The 22,456-nt window shown below is 45.3% G+C and overlaps 1 protein-coding gene across 2 annotated transcripts; it reads left to right on the forward strand.

Annotated features, from left to right (window-relative positions):
- The first annotated feature begins 1,820 nt into the window (after positions 1 to 1,820).
- Positions 1,821 to 22,349, forward strand: Nutf2 (nuclear transport factor 2). Of its 2 annotated transcripts, none has more exons than XM_032887715.1 (5): positions 1,821 to 1,926; positions 17,271 to 17,397; positions 19,351 to 19,422; positions 19,507 to 19,605; positions 21,809 to 22,349. In XM_032887715.1, exons 2-5 carry the CDS (start codon positions 17,299 to 17,301, stop codon positions 21,920 to 21,922), a joined length of 384 nt encoding a protein of 127 aa, XP_032743606.1. In that variant the 5' UTR covers positions 1,821 to 1,926; positions 17,271 to 17,298; the 3' UTR covers positions 21,923 to 22,349. The 2 variants fall into 2 exon arrangements, with proteins under 2 accessions (XP_032743606.1, XP_032743607.1); XM_032887716.1 differs by lacking the exon at positions 1,821 to 1,926 and adding an exon at positions 2,128 to 2,377.
- Positions 22,350 to 22,456: the final 107 nt, after the last annotated feature.

Genomic DNA, 22,456 nt, shown 5'->3' on the forward strand with positions numbered 1-22,456 from the left:
GAGCCAAAGCTTGGTTCTCTGTAAGAGCAGTATGTACTCTTTAACTGTTGAGCCACCTTTCTAGCTCTGTAGATGCCTTTTAACATTATCTGTTCCTGTGACTATTGGGACATGCACGAATTCTATCTACTTAGGCTCTGGCTTTGGCAAACTTAACTCATTTGAGTTCGTTATGGACCAATCACCTTGCCTGGAAACATGCCGTATGACTGCATGCTGAAGTGTACCCAAAACACCAGTGTCTACTTCCCTTCTTGTCCTTTGGCTCCAAGTTGGGAAATGGGTCTTGTATTGTGTATGTATATACCTGCAGTATGTATTGTATAGGTGCTCCATGGGGAGACGCTTAATCGGCCTTTTCGGGTTAGCTTTGGATTGTAATCAGGTGGTGAAAGCACAGCAGTACATTTCTAGGCCACCAGCCAAACTCTTAACATGTCAATACGCTTCCTGGAGCAGGGGCTTCCCCTTCTGGGCCACACTCTCTGTGTATCCTTGAACTCCCGTTCTTTGAAAGCTGTCCCTTTGGTTTTATTTATTTATTTAAAAACCCTTTAGCAGCATTCCCTGGATCCTTCCTCCTGTCTCACAACTTGCCTATGTTTTGTTTTCTTGGTGGTGGTGAGGCTCCAGATGTGTCACCCACAGGTGACTAGGTAATAAAACCAAGCAAAGTGGTCTGGATAGAGAGGGATTTAATCAGGAAGTTTAGCCTAGTTTTATCAGTCATCCCCAGGAGTGAGGCTAAAAGGGTAAAATACAAAAGTATTAAAGATTTTTCTGGCCAGGAAGATAGAGTTAGGGGTGTTCAGCCATTTTCCTTTACCATGGTTCTTTGGGTTGGTAGCAGAGCCATTTACTCAGCACAGGCCTAACTGAGAGGTGTTACTTGAAATATTTGTGTCACCTAGGAAACTGAAAGGATATTGAAAGTAAAGGGGAAGGGTTGGGAAGATTATTTACAGTACGGCCACTTGGGGAAAGTTACGTTGAGCCATTTAGTTTTCTTTCAATAAAAGTTAAAATTGGAGGGTGAGTTGGTTCAGTGGGTAATTTGCCTCTAAACCTGAGAATCTGATTTCTAGGCCTCAATGGTGGAAGAACTGACTCCAGTAAGCTTCCTCTCTCCTCCACATCCACGTCATGGCTCATCCCTCTTCAACACAAATAAAATGTAAAAAAAGAAAAAAAATAGTTGCCCTGTCCGTTGCAACAAAACAAGTAAACTTAGAAATTAGAAAAAAGAGAAACCTTCAGGATTCTGTTTTGAAAATACCTCTGTACACGTGAGGTTAACCTCTCTAACTATGGCCCACCTTAGTTGAGTGTTTGAGTCTCAATGTAATTAGCTTCCAACCAACTCTGGGGTAAGTAGCTCCCTCTGAGACACGGCTATCGCCCCCCGCAGGTTGAGGCTACACCTCGAGGAGCAGAACTAGTAGCTAGTCCTAAAGAGAGTAGGTTTTGGAGCTTAGGGGCCTAGGGAGGGGCTGCTGGGACAAGCCAGCTCGCTCCAAGCTAGACCAAGCTCCCACGGAGGCGGGGTCAGGCACCGTCTGCTACACAAACCTAGGCGGGGCCAGGTCAGCTGGTACCCGGCTACAACCGAGACCTGATCCTTGCCTGGCGCCAACTCCGTGTTCCAGAGGCTTCCGCTAGACCACAATTCTCAGGGGCTCACCGGGACAGCCTCCCTCCCTAACTTAGCCTCTCCTCCCGCGCTGCGAGCAATGGCTGCGCCTCCGTGAATGGCATTCTGGGAAATGTCGTTCTAGCCAAGTTCACTAACGCTCATAAGGAGCGTATTGGGACTACGTTTCCCGGAATGCAACGGGACGGGCGAGGGAAGGCAAGGGGGAAGGGACAGTCGGTCGCAGACCGCGCTGGGTTGCCGCCGCCGCTGCCGCCATCGTGCCAGCCCCACGGGTGAGTGTTGGGGCCAGCGCGCCGGGGCGGGGGCTGGGCCGCAGGAGCCGCGCTCTAGGCCGCTGGGAGCTTCTGCTTCGAGGCCCTTGGAGGCCCCTCCCCTCTTCACACCCCCACGGCGGCCCGAAGAGGCACGGGGCCCGCACCATGTGTCGCGCGCGGCTCCGCCTACCGCGGATTGTCTGTGGCCGCGGCCCGGGGAATGCTGAGAGCCTGACGGATGCCTGTCCGGGCCGCCCTGTGTCCTGGCTGATGGCCAGGTCTTTTTCTCTTGTCCGGACGATCAGGATAGCTCTCAGGGCCCCGCCCTGTGTGGCCTTGCCTGGCTTGCTCGAATCCTGCAACCTCTGCAGGCAGGTTGGCGGGCCGATCCCAGACCCTCGTCCCACCACCCGCCGGCGAAGATCCGGGGATGGGCAACGCCACCCAGCTCGCTCCAGAGCCAGCATGGGTAAGGGTTGCCCTCCTGCCGCTGCTGGGGCTTGGGACCATTGCCTGGTTCCAAACCATAGCCCGGCTAGGATGTAGGTGAACGCTTCTCTGCTTGATTGCTTGCTGGGAGTGCACGAAACTTAACCTCTACCTCGGTGGAACCTGTGCTGCAGTGTCCAGCATGGAGGACAAGGGCAGGGATTCTGGGGCGGGAGGGAATGCCTCGTGGGACTTTACCTCTAGCTAGTCCTGGAAAATCTGTACATAGCGTCTTTGTAAAGGCAGCTCCCGTTTGGTAGGCCCAGCCTCCATGACTAGGCTCTAGCTCTGGGGTGGGTTGCCTGACTTAGTTATAATGGAGAAAAGATACCAAAGAAGTGAAATTTGTGTGAGCCTCCAAAGTTTCTTGTTAGATTTCTCAAGCAGGGCTTAATTCTAAACTACGTTAGAACCTTCTAGAGTCAGTATTGCATGGGCCTGATAGGAAAATGACTCCTTTAGAATAAAATGATGAGGTAGGATTTAATTCATGAAGAAATGAACTCCAAGCTTGAGGTCATTGAGCCCAGTGCTGGACAAGAGAAGGTGGAAGGGACCTTGTGGCTAGATCTCTAGTTTAGATTGTGTTTGCTTGTTGAAGTTGTTTGCAGATCTGGAACTAACTAGAAGCCACAGAATGTCTGCTTTCTCTTCGCATGTTCTGGGGCTGCCTGTGAACAGTCAAGAAGCTGGTTGGGTCTGGAGAAAGTGCTTTAGCAATGGTACCACAGATTGTCTATCACTTTGAGCTCCTGGAGAAGAGGTGTATTTAACCAGTTACTGTGAAGCAGGCTTTGAAAAGGCACTCTGTTTTGAGTAATGCTTAAGGAACGAGTGTAGAAAAGCTCCCAGGACTTGGCAGAAAGCATCTCTTGTCAGGTTGGATTCTCTGGTCCATTGCTGGCTTCTGTGTCACATGGGCCTAAGCAGTCTCTTAGAATGACTGACTGACTTATGGCCAGAATGCTGAAAGCCACTGTCTTTGGTGCCCCCTGCTCCTAGAATATTTCCCCAGATACTGTTATTCTGGTTTTCACTTGAAGTTTTTTTTCCCTCCAGTACAGTTCTTCGCCCAGTCATTCTCGCTAGTCAAAAACAACAAGCAGAGATTGCTCAGATCTTAACCAGGACCTACCTTCTATGAATTCAAGCTTCTGAATCCATATTATAGCTGGTAAGCAAGGCTTATCCAGTAGGCTCTGGAGAGACTCCTGCATGTTTTGGCTAAGCAGCCAAGGAAGGACTATCCACAGAACATAGAAGGTCAAAGAAGTAGGATTACTTGGACTTAAAAGCAGTTATTTCCTTACTTTCTTGGAGATAGGGATGTAATTCAGTTGGTAGATTGGTTGTTTGATCATCAGCACTGAATAAATTGAGTGCGGTGACACATGCTTGCAGTCCCAGTTAACCTAGCATCATAGAGGTAGTAGCATAAGGATCAGAAGTTATATCTTAAGCTGCATATGAAATCTAAGGCCAGCCTGGGGTACATAAGACCCTGTCTCAAAGAATTAAAACGAACTCTGCAGCTTGTCTGAGTTTTAGATGAGCTATGATCAGCTTCTGAGTGGCTTCTGCATAGGACTTCCTTCTCTCCTCCCCCTTCTGCCTCTTTTTCTTTTCTTTCTGTAGCGCTGGGAATCAAACCTTAACTTTATAAACTCTAGGCTGTGTATATTCTAGCACCTTCAGGATCAAAAAGAAACTGTTCTTCTCCGAGGTGAGCCAGAAATGAAAGGAATTTGGGTCTCTCCTTATTCCTTAAAAGTTCTCAGAAACGTCTGTCTGCAGTTAGCCATTTCTAAGCACCCTGACCCCAAGAAGCCCTCGATCTTACTGGACTTGGCAGGCCATTTAGTTCTGAGAGACAAAGGAGAATCCTAAGGTTCTTCAGAATCTCTGTGTGCCCTCTCCTGTCATGTAAGAAGTCATGAGAAGTGGGACAGTTGAGTATAGCTGCACAAGGAAGTGACAAATACCTTTTTGTTTGTTTTAGCTAAGAGAGAAAATTATATTTTTCATTTAAAAATGTTTTTTTGTGTATGGGTATGGATGTACCACAGCTTGGGTGTGGAAGTCAGAGGACAACTTATAGAAGTCAGTTTTCGTCACCATGTGGATCCCAGGGATCAAACTCAGTTCCTTAGGTAAAACAGTAGGGGCCTTTACCTGCTGACCTATCTCAGTAGCCCCAAATTTTTATTTTGACACAGTATTGCTGTGTAATATCAGAGTAGTTCTGAACTTGCTATATAGCCTAGGCTGGGCTTGAACCCTTGCCTCAGCCACCCAAACTACTAGGATTATTGCACCACCACAATTGTCCTTGTAATATAAAATTTGGTCCATTATTTCTACAATCCCACTTCTGTCTGAACCATGTCTTTTTTCATTCAGCTGCCTTTGCAATTAGTGCATTGAGAAGGTGAGTGATAGCGGGAGATGCAGAATTCCCAGTTTTTAGAATCAGAGGGTACCTTTCTTCAAAAACCGTGACTAATGACATACCTGCAGATCTAGCACTTGTTGAGACTGAAGGAGTGAGTGTGCGTTTCAAACCAGCCTGGGATGCATAACACGTCCCTGTTCTCAAAACCAGCATTGATGACACCAAAAACCATTCAGGTCCTCAACTCCCTTGGGGCTGACTGACCCTCTCATAGGGTCTCCTAAGACCATCAGAAGACACAACATTGCAGTTCATAACAGTAGCAAACTTACAATTATGAAGTAACAATGAAAATTTTATAGTTATAGGTCACCTATAACATGAGGGACCCTATTAAAAGGTCTCAGCAGGAGGAGGGTTGAGAACCACTGTTTTCGGGTAAGAGAGTTAGCTAAATGAGTAAGAATGTTTGCAGTTCAAGAATGAGGACATGAGCTTGAATCCTCAGCGCCCGTGTTAAAAGCCCAGCCTAACTCTTAGAACTCCAGCATGGTCAGCAGCAGACAGGAGCTTTGCTGGTGCTTGCTGGCTGTGAGCCTGGCTCTAAGTTCAGTGAGAGCCTGACTTGAGTAAAGCCACAAGCAGGACTTCTGATGGTTTCTTTTGGACTTTAGGCACACATCAGTGCACATACCATGCAAAAGACTTCGGTAATTTTATCACTCAGTGTGAGGCAGGAAGATAGAGTTCTAGGTCAAGCCAAGTAGTGCACATCTTTAATCCCAGCACTCAGGCAGAGGCAGATGGATGTCTAATGTGAGGCCAGCCTGGTCTACAGTTCAATTTTAGGACAGCCAGAGCTACACAGAGAAATCTTGTCTGGGAAAAAAAAAGTTCAAGGACAGTCAGGATTATATATTGTGAAGTCATGTCTCAAAACAAGCTTCAGGATTCCTTTAGTAAGCTATTAGCATTTTATTTGACGTGAGCATGGTTTGTTTTGTTTTTTATCTGAATATTCAGATTTTTTTTTCCACAAACATTCTTTGGTCCTTTATGTTTGACTCTGGGATGAGGCTACAGGGGAAAAGACATAAATACTGTCTATTTCTGATGCTAAAAAAAGGTGTCAGTACTAAAGATGACAGAGTAATGTTGGCATTGTGTGCTGAGGGCTTAGTTGAAGAGAAGTGCAGAAGAGGGGGCTTTTAAAGGATTAGAGAGCATTGAGAGCAAAACCTTAGTGGGTTCACCTGCCTCTCCAGTTGACTGGCCAAAACCCTAGGCATCTGGGGGGTAGGGGTATTCTCAGAATGCCTAGGAAGGTCACCAACATTGTCTGACCTTCTTTCCCCTTGCCTGAAACATGGGTGTGTAACATCTCACTTAACTGAGACTCCCTCATGATCAGATTGATGAAATGACAATCATTTATTCCTTGAAATCCTGTTCCTCTTCTTCCCACCTCTGAAGTGGCTACTATTATGTACAGGTCTAAATGTCTCCACCATTCTGTTTTAGGTAATGCTTGTGGTATAATTCAGTAGTAGAGCATTGGTCTATCAGGCAGGAGGCTTTAGCTTCAGTCTCTAGCTTTTGGGGGGCACAGATAAGAAATAAGAAGACTGCTTGTTTAGACAGCATTTCACCTCACTGGGACCTCCAGGATACACAGTCCAGGGTTCCAGATGAAGTAGAAGAGCATTCTCAAAGAAGGAGGTTGAAAGTTGGGCAGAGTTTCTTTGGGCTGCACCTCAAGTGGGATTTTTTTATTGTTTTTTCTTTGTCTTTTTTTCCCCCCAAGACAGGATTTTTCTCTGTAGCCCTGTCAGTCCTGGAACTCTCTGTAGACCAGGCTGGCTGCATACTCAGAGATCTGCCTGCCTCTGCCTCCCAAGTGTTGGGATTTTAGGTGTGTGTCAGCACCACCCAGCTGTTTTGTTAAGTTTTCAAATGAACCTTTTCCCATTGTTTGTAGGCTTGCAGTTGTTCAGTTTGAATTGGCTACCCCCTTCCCAACTTTGTAATTCTGTGAACCTTGACATTGACTATGTACAGCCAGAATTCTTGAATACCTCCCTTTGGAAGCCAGTAGTATATCCCTGGAGTGACTTTCAAGCCATGTGAATGAGTAAGGAATCAGTAAGTGCTCAGGACAACACCTCTCTTCTCTCGTCTCAGCTCTGATGTGTCCTGGGTTGAATGCTCTGGCTGCAAAAGTGTCATAGTAGCACGAAGGACTGAGGGTGATGTGCTTATTGTCCCCAGGGTACTCACTGCCAGCAGGCATATGGCCAATCTTGGGTCTACCAGTCCTTATTTTTTGGTGGTTGCCTGTTATATGCCAACTCAGTAAGTGCCAGGGTCTGGAGATAGGGCTACCATGAGGATGAAGAACATCCTTCCCAAAAGTTGTCAGGCCCTAAGGAGAAATCTGTTTGCCTTGGTGTCTTTAATAAAATAGAGAACATTTTGGGATATTTTGCTTTTCTTTTTTCTTTTTCTGTTTTTTTTTAAGTGTTTATTTTATGTGAGTACACTGTAGCTGTCTTCAGACACACCAGAAGAGGGCATCAGATCTCTTTTTTTTTTTTTTTTTCGGAGCTGGGGACCGAACCCAGGGCCTTGCGTGTGCTAGGCAAGCGCTCTACCACTGAGCTAAATCCCCAACCCCAAAACTTTTTTTTTTTTTTTTTTCCGGAGCTGGGGACCAACCCAGGGCCTTGCGGTTACTAGGCAAGCGCTCTACCGCTGAGCCAAATCCCCAACCCCCTGTGGCATCAGATCTCTTTACAGATGGTTGTGAGCCACCATGTGGTTGCTGGGAAGTGCACTCAGGACCTCCGGAAGAGCAGTGAATGCTCTTAACTGAGCCATCGCTCCAGCCCCTTGTTTTGTTTTTGAGCTGTATCCCTCTATAGTCCTGGAACTTAAGGCAGTCTGGCCTTGACCTCACAAAGATCCAAGCATGCATACGACCCCTGGCTCTCAACCTTTTTAAGATGGATCTCACAGGGCTGTCCAGGCAGGCTTTTCTCATCCTCCATCCTTGGCCTTCAGGCCCATGCTTCAATTCCAACTGAATCTCAGCCTTCATAGAAATAGGAAAGGCAGCTGCCTCTGGAAGGATCTGTACGGGGCCGTATCACCGTTAGGTGTTTCTAGTCACAGAAGAGAATGCTCTTGGTTGTCCCTGTGGTAAATCCGCTTTGAGCTACTGAGCACATGCTCGGGTCTTTTCATCCTGAGGTGCTTGGAGCTTGCTGATACTAGAAAGGAAGAAAAGCATGGGATTTTCCTTACTGCCTCTGTGCTTCTGCCATCTTGGCTCTTAGCTATTGGGGTAACCTACTACTTCCTTGTTCATTCTGGGGAATCAAGCGCTGGATGTGCCAGGGAGCTTTTGAGGTGAAAATAACTATACCAGCCTTATTGGGCCAATTCGTTCTGAAGCTCAAGTCAGAGGACATATGAAAGAGGAAGGGAGGGGTTGGGGATTTAGCTCAGTGGTAGAGCGCTTGCCTAGCAAGCGTAAGGCCCCGGGTTCGGGTCCCCAGCTCCAAAAAAAAAAAAAAAAAAAAAAAAAACTCTGGGGAATGTGGGAGATGAAAAAAAATGGAGAGGGGGGGGAATCTCTGAGTTATAGGTTTGTGGGGTATACAGAAAAAGTTCCAGGGTGCCCGGGGATACACAGAAAACCCCTGTGTAAAAAAAACTCTTAAAAAAAAAAAAAAAAGAAAGAGGAAGGGTCCTATTTATTATCTTCTGTGAACTCTGTCCTTTTTTTTTTTTTTTTTTTTTTTCTTTTTCTTTTTTTTTTTTTTGGAGCTGGGGACCGAACCCAGGGCCTTGCGCTTGCTAGGCAAGTGCTCTACCACTGAGCTAAATCCCCAACCCCAACTCTGTCCTTTTTACTCTCGGCTCTGCTCACTCCTGTGGTATCACAGCAATGCTGGCCAAGGGTGGTCATGGAATACTGTGGAAGCAGTTGTTGAGGAACCTCATTCCCTACCAGGGTGTTGCCTCCTCAGAGCGTTCAAGGCCTGAAGCTCAGTTCAAAATAGAAACTAAAGAAAGCCTAGGGCTCCAGAGAACTTGTGCAACTACTGGGAAAGGGAAGTTACTGGGGCAGTAAGTGTAGAGTATAGGACGCAGGTCTCAGACTAAAGCTCCTGGGTCGGCTGGGGCTCTGGAGGCATCCAGGCATAGGGAAGGGAAAGGTCCAAGTGGTGCTATATAGACTTCAGATATCAGTTCCAGGAAAAGGTTCTGCCTGGGCTAACCACCTAGGCACCAAAATGTCTCTGAACTTGAAGTTAACAGAGTGGTAGCTTGGACAGTTGCCATTCCTGGATCAAGAATGCCTCCCTGTATGTAGCCTGTCAGTTAGAGGCTGATGATAATTCCTTACCACTGGATTTTGCTTTAGCACCTTGGTTAATTTCTCCCTAATTTGGCCAAGTTTCTGATGAGAAGACAGGACCATAACTCAAGGGAGAAGTGAAGCAGGCTAATGGTCAAGGAGTTGCCTGTGTGTCTGCCATTTACCATAGCTGCTCCCCAGGTGACTAGGGCCTTTGGATTGAGAGCCAGTCTCTACTTGCCACGTGTCACTCAGGTAGCTGAATGGAACAAAGGATCACTTCCCAGTGTCTTGGATACAAGGTGTGGGTGAAGGAGAACATGGGTCACTGAGCAGTGTTGCCTAAATCTGACAATTCCAGAGAACAGCCAGCCTAGGTTAGGCTCCCACACATTCATCTACTTAGTCAACAAAAGTGATTGAGGGCTGGGCCAGGTCCAGTGGAAACAGGTGATGAAGAGTGCTCTGGGAGCACAATAAAGTATGATGCTCTGGTTGGGAGATAACATGAGTAGCCAGATTTATGGACACAGCATGACTGATGCACTTGTGAGCTCACAGCAGCTGTGGATACCTGCACAAGACTGGGCCCATTGACATTTCATCACAGAGGGGAGGAGTCATAGGAGCTACAGGAAGTTGCTAGCTAATGGTTCCTGGGATTAGCTCAGTGTCATCACTGATTGCCCTGCTCCAGTAAATAACCCCTCACTAATGCTAATGCAAGCAACTTTAAATGCAGTGGCCCACAAGAGAAGAACAGAAAAAGAGAAAGACGGGAGGGAGACTTGTTCAGAAGAAGGCTCTCGTGGGAGAAGGCAGGAGAGAAAAGATAATAGGAGAGAAAATGGGTAGAGTACATTGTGTATGAAATCATGAAAGAATAAATGTGAGACTAGGGTGGTCAGAGAATGCATCAGTGAAGAGGTGACATTTGAATTGACACGTGATAAAGAACCAGCTATCTAGTTGCAAGAGTGGTCTAGGTATAAGAAGAACCAGTGAGTGACTGGGCTGGTGAGTCACTAGCATCAACCCTTGCTTAAGATTCCTGGGGGGCTGGAGAGGTGGCTCAGCGGTTAAGAGCACCGACTACTCTTCCAGAGGTCCTGAGCTCAATTCCCAGCAACCACATGGTGGCTCACAACCATCTGTAAAGAGATCCGATGACCTCTTCTGGTGTATCTGAAGACAGCTACATTGTACTTATATATAATAAATGAATAAATCTTTTAAAAAATAAATAAAAAAAAAAAACAGTTCAAAAGGGCTGAAAAGATAAAAAAAAAAATCCTGGGGCCTGGGAGTAAAGTGGAGGAAGTCTTGTGGCGGAGGAGGAGCTGCCTAGTGGTTAAGAGGTGTGTGCTGCTAAGCCTGACATCTTGCCATCAGTGCCTGGGACCCCAAGTGCTGGAAAGAGAGACCAATTCCTGCAGGTTTTCCTCTGACCTACACACACACCCCTAAATAAATCCAGTGAAAGGAACACTGACTACAAAGTTCTCAGTGGGAATGGCCTCAATCTGTTCTAAAACTACCAAAATGCCCAGTGTGGTTGCTAACAAGGGAAGAAAGTAGGTGGCAAAGTCGAGATTGGACAGCCAGGAGGGTAGGATAGCTCAGGGCCTTGTAGATAAAGTAGTAGTGAGGCTTCCTTCTCACTACTTCTCACTTCATCACTTTTCCCATGATGCCATGGGAAATAATGGAAGGCCCTGACTTACACATTCTATATCATCATGAGACTAGAGAGAGACAGGGTTTTTTAAAAAACTTTTTAGATTTATTTTTATTTATGTATATGAGTATTGTGCTTGATACTCAGGGAAGCAGTAAGACTGTGCAGGTGCTGGGATTGGAACTGAATTGAACAACAAATGCTCTTAACCAGGCAGGGTTTTCCTGTTTTACTTTATTCTATGTGGTCTGGACTGGCCGTGGTCTCTGTGTAGTCAGATATAACTTTATACTCCTGATCCTTTTGCCTTCAATTCCCAAGTAGTGGGATTACTAGTGTGTATCACTACACTCAGACAAGAACAGGCAGGTGCACTACTGGACCTTCCTGTCTTGGGTTGCTGCTCACCCTCTGTGTGTGTTTTGTTTTGTTTCTTTTTTTTTTTTTTTTTTCTGGAGTTGGGGACCAACCCAGGACCTTGTGCTTATAGGCAAGCGCTCTACCACTGAGCTAAATCCCCAACCCTGTGTGTGTGTGTGTGTGTGTGTGTGTGTGTGTGTGTGTGTGTGTGTGTGTGTGTGTGTGTGTGTTTGTTTTGCTGGAGGATCAAGCCCAGCCCTTGTGCTTGCTAGGCAAGCGCTCTACCACTGAGCTAAATCCCCAACCCTGTGTGTGTGTGTGTGTGTGTGTGTGTGTGTGTGTGTGTGTGTGTGTGTGTGTGTGTTTTGCTGGAGGATCAAGCCCAGGGCTTCATACAAAGTAAGTGCTCTACAAGGGAACAATATCCCCAACCCTTTTATTACATTTCTGGAGGAGGGGCACACTATAATGCATGAAAAAGTCAGAGAACAACTTGTAGGTATCTGTTCTCTCCTTCTGCTATGTTGGTTCCAATGGGTTTGGTAGTAAATACCTTCACCTACTAAGCCATCTCTGACCCTTTTTATTTCTTTTCTTTTTCTTTTTTTTTTTTTTTGGAGCTGGGTTCTGAACCTAGGGCCTTGCACTTGCTAGGCAAGCGCTCTACCACTGAGCTAAATCCCCAACCCCTGACCCTTTTTATGTGTCTGTTTTAATTGCTTGTCTGTCCATACTTTTGTACATGCTGCGTGTGCACAGTAGAGGGATTTGGATCCTGTGGAACTGGCATTATAGGGGTTGATATTCAACACGTGAATGCTGGGAGCTGAACTTAGGTGTTCTGTAAGTTATCTTAACTGCTGAGTCATCTTTGCAGTCTTCTGATACTCAATTTTTATTTGTTTACTTGTGTGTTTGTTTGGACACATGGCATCTCTTTAGCACAGACTGGCCTAGAACTCACACAGTATTCCTCTCTCAGCCTCCTGATTGCTGAGCTTACAGGCATAACTACTACATTGGTCTGTCTTTAGGCCTTAGAGTAAAAATCTCTGAGAAGGGCCTGCTTTGCTGCTCTCAGAGATCGAGGCTCAGAGATCTAGGGCTTCATGCCCGGAGGCTCCTGTTTCACGGATTTGATCTGCTTATTTCTATTTGTAAGAGAACTCAGCTTGTCATTGGAGTCCTGGCTCTGAGGCCCACTAAACTCGGACAGTCCAACTCTGTGTACCAGCTGCTGAGCTGATGGACTTACTGGGTCTCACTTGGTTCATCTCTGACATGAGTATTGCTCTGACATGAGTGTCGGGAGTGCACATAAGGTTCTTTGTACAATTCTTTTTTTTTTTTTTTTTTTTTTAAAGGTTTATTCTTTTTTTTTTTTTTTTAAGGTTTTTTTTTTTTTTTTTTTTTTTTTTTATTTTTTTTTTGTGAGCTATCTTCAGATAAACCAGAAGAGGGCATCAGATCCCATTACAGATGGTTGTGAGCCACCATGTGGTTGCTGGGAATTGAACTCAGGACCTCTAGAAGAGCGGTTGGTGCTCTTAACCTCTGAGCCATCTCTCCAGCCCCTCTTTGTACAATTCTTTCTTGGCTTGAACTGCCTTTTTTTTGAGACCAGGATCTCCATGATGTGCAATTCACTGCTATTACAGATTTTGTCTTTGGAGACACTTGACATTAAAAAAATCAGATAAAAGTTTTTCTTTTAGGTCAACATTTAACAGAGTTTATGGTTGGTTTCTTGGGGGTTTAAACAACCTGAAATTATACACAAGGTTTGTAATCTCTACCTTTTTGCATACTTCTTGGCAGAGACTTACAGATTTTGTGATTCTCGGAGCATCTTTGCACCTTCAAAAGCCTAAGAGTCCAAAAAAGGCTGATTGCAAGGGGCAGCAGCTCTTTGAGGAGCCTGGCTCTAGTCAGTCTGTGGGCTACTAAGGAGAAGCCTGAGGAGATGGTATGGCTGTTGGCTTCTCACAAGAGCTGTAGAAGCCATAGGATGAAGGTAGTTTGGTTGTTTTGTTTGTTTGGTTGGTTTTTTTTTTTTCTTTTTTTTTTTTTTTTTCTCTCGGAGCTGGGGACCGAACCCAGGGCCTTGCGCCTGCTAGGCGAGCGCTCTACCACTGAGCTAAATCCCCAACCCTGTTTTGTTTGTTTTAAGATTTATTTATATATGTGAGTACACTATCACTCTGTTTAGACACACCAGAAGAGGGCATCAGATCCCATTACAGATGATTGTGAGTCACCATGTGGTTGCTGGGAATTGAACTCAGGACCTCTGGAGGAGCAGTCAGTGAGCCATCTCCAGCTCCTGAAGGTTAGTTCTAAATATGATGTGAGACTGCATCTGTGAGGCCTTTGTTTCACGGTTTTACTTTTTAGTAAACATGTTAAGAACAATGATCAGAGCTTTCTGGCAGTTCTGGACACCTCCAGGAGAGTAGTAAATGTGGATGGGAAGGGTCTCTGTTTTGCTGCTTTTTGGTTTCAGGAATGCTGTTTTCAAACTGTAAGTTGAAAACTTACTAAGTCATTAACTTGCTGTGCTGTACATTCTGTACTAGGGGAGGATGTATAAGGATCATGTATATGAAAATTGACAAAGGTGGCCAGGTTACATATTTAATTAAGCTCAATATTGGAGGCAGAGGCAGGTGGGTCTCTGAGTTTGAGACCATCCTGCTCTACAGAGTAAATTTCAAAGCATTCAGGGCAACAAGAGAAAGTCAATGGGGTTTATACCTGAGGTGTGTCAACAATGGTGCCTGGAAATAACAAACAGGGTCTGACCAGTGTTTGGGAGGAAGAATAAGAATTGACCAAGCAAGTCATTATACCCGTGCCAGGGACTCAAGCCCTGAGCCTGTTGTGTGTGTATTTGGTGTTAGATGCAGATAGAATGAGTGGCTGGCAAGACAGGGATGCTCTTAACCTCTGAGCCATCTCTCCAGCCAAGTTTTTTGTTTTTGTATGTCTGTTATGTGGCCAGAAGGTATCAGATTAGAGCTAGAGTTACAAGCAATTGTGAACGCCCAGTGTATGTTCTGAGAGCCAAATTCAGTCCTCTAGAAGAGCAGGAAGAACTATTGACAGCTGAGTGATCTCTCTAGTCCCTTGGTTGGTTCTGTTTGTTTGTTTGTAAGTGACAGGGTCTTGCTATATAGCTCTGACTGGCCTGGGTATCACTATGTAGAACAGGGTGGCCTTGAACTCAACAGAGATTCTCCTGCCTCTGCCTCCAAGGGCCTGTACCATCACAACCAGATCTTATTTTTTGAAACAAGCATTTCACCGTACAGTCTCGTGGATTGGAACCACAACAGTCCTGTATTCTACCAAGTGCTGGCATTACAGATGTGTACCTGCTCCTGGCTGCTTATTTTAAGAGGGGTCTTTCTGTGTAGCCCTGACCTGCCTGTGGGTGATGGAATTGGAGGAAGGCAATACCAAACCTAGTTTAGGGCTCAGCTTTAACCCAGAGGCTTCAGTGGTAAAGGGAGTGTGTGATCTAGGGTTCAGTTATACAAGACCATGTCAGCACTGACATTGTTCAATCTGTCCTCATCTATAGCACGGTGGTGACAAGGGAACTTTATTACGTGTCATATGTTTGGGTCCATGGCAATAAGGGTGTGGTCAGACAGTCCTGGAGTCAGGTTGGTGCTGGCTCCTGGAGCTGCTTTTGGTCTCCTTAAAGCAAAGGTCTTCATGCAGTCTTTGGTTTTCTTGTTTCTGTTAGTTTGTTTTTGAGACAGGATTTCTAATCCAGACTGGCCTCTAACTTCTTGTGTAGCCTTGAACTTCTGATCCTCCTGCCTCTACTTCCCAAGTACTGGCATTACAAGCATATGCCACTTACATCTGGTCTTTGCATTGCTGAGGATCCCACCCAAGGTTTTGTGCATATTAGACAAGCATTCTCTAACCAGGCCCTGGCTTATTTTCTATTTTGAGACAGGATATCGCTTAGTTACCCAAACTGAACTCATTCTGTAGCTGGGTAGACCTTGGACCAGGATTCTTCTTAAATTAGCTTTTCAAGTAGCTAGCATTGTAGGCTTGTAGCACTAGGCTAGGCTTTATCCAGTTTTGAAGATTTCTATTAGAGAGTTAGCTTACCTTTAAGAACAATACTACTGCTGGGCGTGGTGCTGTGTGCCATTGGAGGCAGAGTCAGGTGGATTTGCATAGCAAACTGAAGGGCAGCCAAGGCTGCATACTGGGACCCTGCTTCAAAAGAAGCAAACACAAAACCCTACCCTGCCTATCCGGACATGGTAGCATATGCCTTTAATAAAACTCAGAAGGCAGAGGCAGAGAGAAACCAGACCAGTCTGGTCTACATAGCAAGTTCTAGGACTACATGGTGACACTATCCCGGATAGAGTCTTAGGATAGATAAGATAGATAGGACAATACTACTGAAAAAGAAAAAACACCCTCCTACTTCCTATGCTGCCCCACGGTCTTACCACATGGCTTTGCTTTCCCTCTCTGATGTCCCAGTTTCCATCCCTCGCCTGGTTTGGTGCTGTCACATATTTGGTGGTGCTGTTTCTTCTGCCTGGCATGTTCTTTTCTAGGACCTCCCCTTGATATAGGGGCTGAGAGCAGAAGGAAGCCTGGCCTTCATTATTCCTGCAGCTTTTCCTGAGAACTCTTGGGAACTGGACTGAGTATCTTGGCTTCTGTGGGGTGGGACAGGCTGAGTCAGTACTATGGTAGAAGGCGCAGAGATGTGAGGGTAGGAAAATGTGGACTTTTTAGAAATTTGGAGATGTGACCAAAATTGCGGGTGAAACTGGTTGTAGATCCTATGTTTCTTCCATTTGTTGATTGTTTCTTGGCACAGATATGAACTGGGACACACTTTGTGTTCCTGTGTACAGCCGTGACTGGATCCAAGCTTTCTCCTCGGCTTGTTTTAGACTTTCCTGGACATTTCTTAGTCATCCGAGCATGGCTGCTATTTTTATCACAGCTACAGCTACTTCCTAGGGAACTTAAAATAAAACTGGCTTCATTTCTTGGCCTTTCATTGGCTAGAGTATCATCATAGGCTGGAGGATTGGATTAACCTCTGTTTCTTTACTCTGTCCCTTCCTGCTGGCTCCTCTGGCCTTCGGTGAGGTCATAGAAACTGTAGTGAGTGAGTACTCACCATGTTAAGCTATGTAACCACCAGCCAGCAGAGGAGGATGTGGGAACCCTAGAAGCACTGATGTGCAGTAGCTCCTACCGCAACTAATGCTTTTCTGCTGGGGCCAAGTGTCCTGTTACTGTTTTGTTTCAAACCTATTATCAGGACAGAGAATGTACTCGTCTACAGTCAGATCCATACAGGTCTCTAGGACCCACAGGAAGTACAGCTTGCCTTCCCATGTAGGGCTTCAATAAAGCCAAAGTGGCTTTGTCATCATTGTCTTTGGGATGGTGGCCTGAGCTGTGTGGAGACAGCTCTTCAGGAGCAGGGTAGTGGTGATACGGGATACCGCACATAACTGCCCACTCATGCCTTCATTTGTTTTTCCCTTTCATCCTGTCAGAGCTCTGAAGTGAGTAGAGAATGTCATTATCACTGAAGGACTGACACCAGAAAAGACCAGGTCAAGAATCACCTGGCCTCAGAAATGTTAGGAGGCTCCTCGGGACTTGCTGTGGTCAGGAGTGGAGTAGAAGTCGTGTGTCCTTCCAACCCCCCATCACCATCACATCCCAGAGACAGTATTGGAAGTTACTGTGGCTTTGCAGCTTATTGAAAGGATTAAAGAAAACTGGTGCTTAGCTCCTTCTTCTCCCCTTATTGGACATGGGGACTATTCTGGTTTTCCTTTACCCTGTGTGTACCTGGCACCCTCTGTCATCCACCTAGAGGTCCTTAGAACATGGGCTAAATATGGTTCCTACCACTGGTCAGGGTTGGGTAAGGTGTGTGAGATCCCCAGGGCTGTCACATACCCTGAAAGAACAGGTATCAACAGAGAATCTTCCAGCATGAGGAGGCTAGGAAAAGACAGGCTACTTCTTGCTTCTGTGGTACTAACATTTCTGTCTTGCTGGTCTTGCAGGTCTCAGTGAGGTGGGTGACTCTCCAGGATGGGAGACAAGCCAATTTGGGAGCAGATTGGATCCAGCTTTATTCAGCATTACTATCAGTTATTTGATAACGACAGAACCCAACTAGGCGCAATTTACGTAAGTCTCCAATGTGAGAGCCAGAATAAAGCCCTAGGAGATCAATTTGAATATCAAGAGTGTCCTGGACAGGAAGTTTGGGCTTTCTTTTTTTTTTTTCTTTTTTCTTTTTTTCAGAGCTGGGGACTGAACCCTGGGCCTTGCACTAGGCAAGCGCTCTACCACTGAGCTAAATCCCCAACCCCAAGTTTGGGCTTTCTATTCCATGTGGTTGGCACCCTATCGGATCACATCTCTCTGTAGCAAGTATAGACTAGGATTCATTATCCTCTGGAGGCAGCAGCCATGAGCATTTTCAGTGCAGTGCTGGCTCCTGGAGACTCCATGTGCAGCTTCTTTTGAGGTCAGAACATCTGAGTGCTTGTGGGGATAAAATAAAGTTAAACCAAGGAGTCTTCTAGGTGGCCATTGCTTCACATTTTAATGATACTCATTTATTCATTCTTGATTCTGCCTGAGATTTAGCAACACAAGAGCATTCATTCAGTCGTGCTAAGCTAACAGATCTACCCAGGATAGGAAGGACTATCCATAGATCCTAGTTGAGCCATTAGAAGTTGTCAGTATCACTTCCAGAATGTCAGGGTTTGTTCAGAAATTTTGGAAATAAAGAAAAGCATCTTAGGAGTGGTAACAAATTCATCCTAGATGATATAAATTGTCTTTATGAGTTAGAGGGATTGTACCCAGGCCCTCATGCACGTAGGACAGGTGATAGAACTCTGTCACTGTTCTGCACACACACACGCGTATACTCACACACATATGTCAGTTCCTCTCATTGTCTCTTCTGGACACAGGAGTCTCACAGTCTTGTTCAGACTGGCCTCAGACCTAGATTCCTCTACCTCAGCCTCCCAAGGAGCTGGGAAGACAGGTCATTGTAAAATAATTAAAGCAGGTTTAACAGGTCCCCTCCTGAAAGACAGTTACTTTAGCAAGGTCCTAAAAGAGGACTTTGTATATGTTGTTTCATAATTACTCAAATGTTTCCTATTTGATGATTGAGGAAACTAAAACAGAAAAATAAGCAGTTTGTCTAATGTTACAGTTGGAAGTAACAGAAGTTCCCACCTCTCCCCACTACCTCCTGCCCTAGCATAGACACTTACTATGTAGTTTAGGCTAGCTTTAGGCACTCCATCATCCTGCCATAACCTCTGTCATTGGCTGAGTGTGGTGGCACACTCTTTTAATCTCAGCACTGGGAGGCAGAGGCAAAAGGATCTCTTGAGTTCTAAGCTAGCCTAGGCTACACAGTAAGACTGTTTCACAAAGTAGGTAAGAGATGTGTGTATTAATAAATACATTTTGGGGGCTGTAGTGATGGCTCAGTGGTTAAGAGTGCTGACTGCTCTTCCAGAGGTCCTGAGTTCAATTCCCAGCAACCACATGGTGGCTCACAACCATCTGTAATGGGATCTGAGTGTTGGTAATCTTTTAGAGTTCAAGGAACAATGAGATATAATCTAGAAAGTTTGCCTGGGTGTTGTGGCATAAGCCTTTAATCTCAGTACTGGAAGGCTGAGCTAGGCAGATGTTTTGAGTTTGAGGCTAGCCTGGACTACAAAGTGACACTCTCCCTCAAAAATAAAATAAAACAAAATAAAAAGCAGTAAAGAATTTTGGGGGTTGGAGGGTTCCAACAAGGAAGGCTTCTTTGTATAGTTCCTGGAAGTTGCCAGACTGGCCTCCAACTCAGATGGCCTGCCTCTGCCTTTAATTCTGAGTGCTGGGATGAAAGGCATGTGCTACTACCGGCTGGCAGAAATAAAGAATTTCTAATTTAGAAATTATTGCTAATATAAATTTGGGATTCAGCTTTAATTTTATGTTTCCAGGTAAGTAAACAGATATGAACTCTTCTCCCTAAGCAAGATCCTTTTGAGGGTTTTTTCTAAAGCTTTAAAGTGCTGAGGCTCTGACTGTATTTCTTTCCTCTACACATTTTAGATTGATGCGTCATGCCTTACGTGGGAAGGACAGCAATTCCAGGGCAAAGCTGCCATTGTGGAGAAGCTATCTGTAAGTAAAGGCCAGACATGAGGCACAGGTGGCTTCTTTCATGCCTCTTTGATCTCAGCTGACCTCCCATTCTTCCTCTTGCAGAGCCTTCCGTTCCAGAAAATTCAGCATAGTATCACGGCGCAGGACCATCAGCCTACACCAGATAGCTGCATCATCAGCATGGTTGTAGGCCAGCTCAAGGTAGTGGTGCCACTGTGTTCAGGGCTGGAGTAGGCAGGCAAAGCAGAGCCCTGGGCAGGCCTCCTGTGCCTTCCCTGTGGATGTAACCTGCTTATTGTGGGAACAGTCAAAGTGACTGTCAAAACAAAACCCATCAAAGTGGCAGCCTAGACCTGCATCGTTTAATGTAGCAGCCATGAACCACTGCAACTGACCTTTCTTACTTCCCTTCCCTTCTTTCCTTGGTGCTGAATATTGAGTACATGCTAAACAGATACTTCCTTACACTGAGCACCTCCCTTGGCCCCACAATTATTTCTACACTTTTTTTTTTTTTTTTTTTTGAGGTTGTGTCTCACAGTGTATCCCTTACTGGCCTAGAGCTTGCTCTGTAGACCAGACTGGCTCCATACAGTTTTAAAATATGCTAATTAAATTAAAATGTACTTCCTTCGTGGTATAGTTACATTTCAAGTGGCTATAGTTGCAGAAAGTTCTAGTGAAGAGCACTGGTCTAGAGCCATTATGGAAAGGGAACAAGATGAAGCAGGGTCAAGCTGTACTGACAAACTCCCGGGCTCCTGTGTCGTCCTGAGGTACACATAGATCTGCTGGCTGGGCACTTCGAGATAATCCTCCAATAACCCTCAGTGCTACCACCCAAGCTGGTGCTCCCTCATTTTCTCTGAGACAAAGTCTTGCTATGTAGACCAAGCCCTCTTTCTTTTTTTCTTTTTTCTTTCTTTCTTTTTTCTTTTTTTCGGAGCTGGGGACCGAACCCAGGGCCTTGTGCTTGCTAGGCAAGCGCTCTACCACTGAGCTAAATCCCCAACCCCCTAGACCAAGCCCTCTAATTCACAGAGATCCTCCTGCCTCTGCTTAATACGTGCTGAGATGAAAAGAGTATACCATCATGACTGGCCCAAGCTGGCTCTTCACGTGCTGAGCAAAGCAGATGAAGTCCCAGCTTGTTTATTTCCCTTTTCCCATAAGAAAAAGAAAAAAAAAATGTATGTGTGCATGATCGGTGTATCACACTATGGTACACATATGGAGGTTAGAGGAAAACTTGTCTCTTTTCATTTTTACATGGATCCTAGGGGATCCAACTCAGGTCACTAGGATTGTAGGGCAAGAACCTTTACCCGTTTAAGGTGTGTCTCCTTTACTCTTACGACCTGTCATCCTTATTGTCAAACACTTTCCAAAAGCCTCTCTTCCCAAAGCAGGAGAGAGTGCCTGACCCGCTTAGCCAGATCTCAGCTCTCTGGGACTGTGTCATGATAGGGTTCAGCACATACCCATGTGCATTCCCCTCTAGATCAGCTGGGTAGTGCTTTCTGAATCAATATGGGTATGGAAAGAGTGTCCTGTGGTTCTTATTTTCTGAGTTCTGGTTAGAGGTTTGGGGCTGCCTTTCTTTCTTTTTTTTTTTTTATTTATTTTATTTATTCCATGTATGTAAGTACACTGTTGCTGTCTTCAGACATACCTGAAGGGGACATTGGATCCCATTACAGATGGTTGTGAGCCACCATGTGGTTGCTGGGAATTGAACTCAGGAACTCTGGAAGAGCAGTCAGTGCTCTTAACCGCTGAGCCATCTCTCCAGCCCGGGGCTGCCTTTCTATGTTGCAGTGTTATGCTGGTCATTCCCCATCCTACTCCAACCCCTTATATAAAATTGTGATCCTATTGTAAACTTTCTGTGCGTTTTATTTATTTGGTTTTTGTCGGGGGCTTATTTGCTTTCTTGCTTGGTTTGTTTTAAATGTGTTTGTCATACACACACTGAGAGGCACGTGCCACTGTGCCCAGTGTGAACCATTTACTCCGTTTTATCAGTAATGTCTCCTGATTGAACTAACTGGCTTTTGAACAGTAAGGTGGTTCACTATAAACCAATAGTAAGTACTACTAGAGTCCTAAAAATTTTTGATCACTTCTACACAGAGACATTGAGTTAGAAGACAGGCAAGTCCTCTGCTCTGTTGCCTAGCTAAGTAGTAAAATGTGCTGCCTTTCAGTATACATATGAGTAGCCATTTATTGACACCTACATGACCAGCAGTTTCACACATAGCAATTCACATTCACAAGCACCTATTGTACTGGAATTCAGGTTTAAGGTAATTAGTACCTGATCCCAAAGTTGTACTACCATTAAACATCCTTTCTGTTCCTTAGCCCCCTTACTGAATCTTTTCTTTCTCTGTTTATACAGGCTGATGAAGATCCCATCATGGGTTTCCACCAGATGTTTCTATTAAAGAACATCAATGACGCTTGGGTTTGCACCAATGACATGTTCAGGCTTGCCCTGCACAACTTCGGCTGACCTCCTCCTGGCCAGATAGTCACGCTGTTTCCTCCTCCCTTTTCCCAATCCTATCTCCTCCAGATGCTCCAAATATCATACACAAACGAGCAGGGCCGAGGTGGGAGTGGGTGCAGTGCGCTTCTGTCACCACGGTATTGTGCATGATGTTTGGATGCTAGACTAGTTGCATCTGACAGGAAAAGTTTGTGTTGTACCAGCGCATGCCTTGGAAAGACTTAAGTAATGCAAAAGATTGTCGGTTTTTGGTTTTTTTTTCTTGTTGTTTTTTTTTTTTTTTTTTTTTTTAATCTACTGACAAGTTGCTCTAGTAACCCAAAGAAGTGAAGGAGAAAGCAGCTGCCTCACCAACCGCCCAGATATCGATTTGTTCAGATGTTTCAATGCCTCATGATACAATAAAACCACAAAAATTTTCTTAACAGTTTAAATTGTTTTAATTAGTTAAGTAGTTGGCTGGGCATCAGCAGCTCTGGCCCATTGTCTCTGATGCCACCCTCCCGTCTGCCTCACCTTAACAGTACCTGCTGCAGG

This window comes from Rattus rattus, chromosome 17, assembly GCF_011064425.1.
Source record: "Rattus rattus isolate New Zealand chromosome 17, Rrattus_CSIRO_v1, whole genome shotgun sequence".
Taxonomy (NCBI): Eukaryota; Metazoa; Chordata; class Mammalia; order Rodentia; family Muridae; genus Rattus; species Rattus rattus.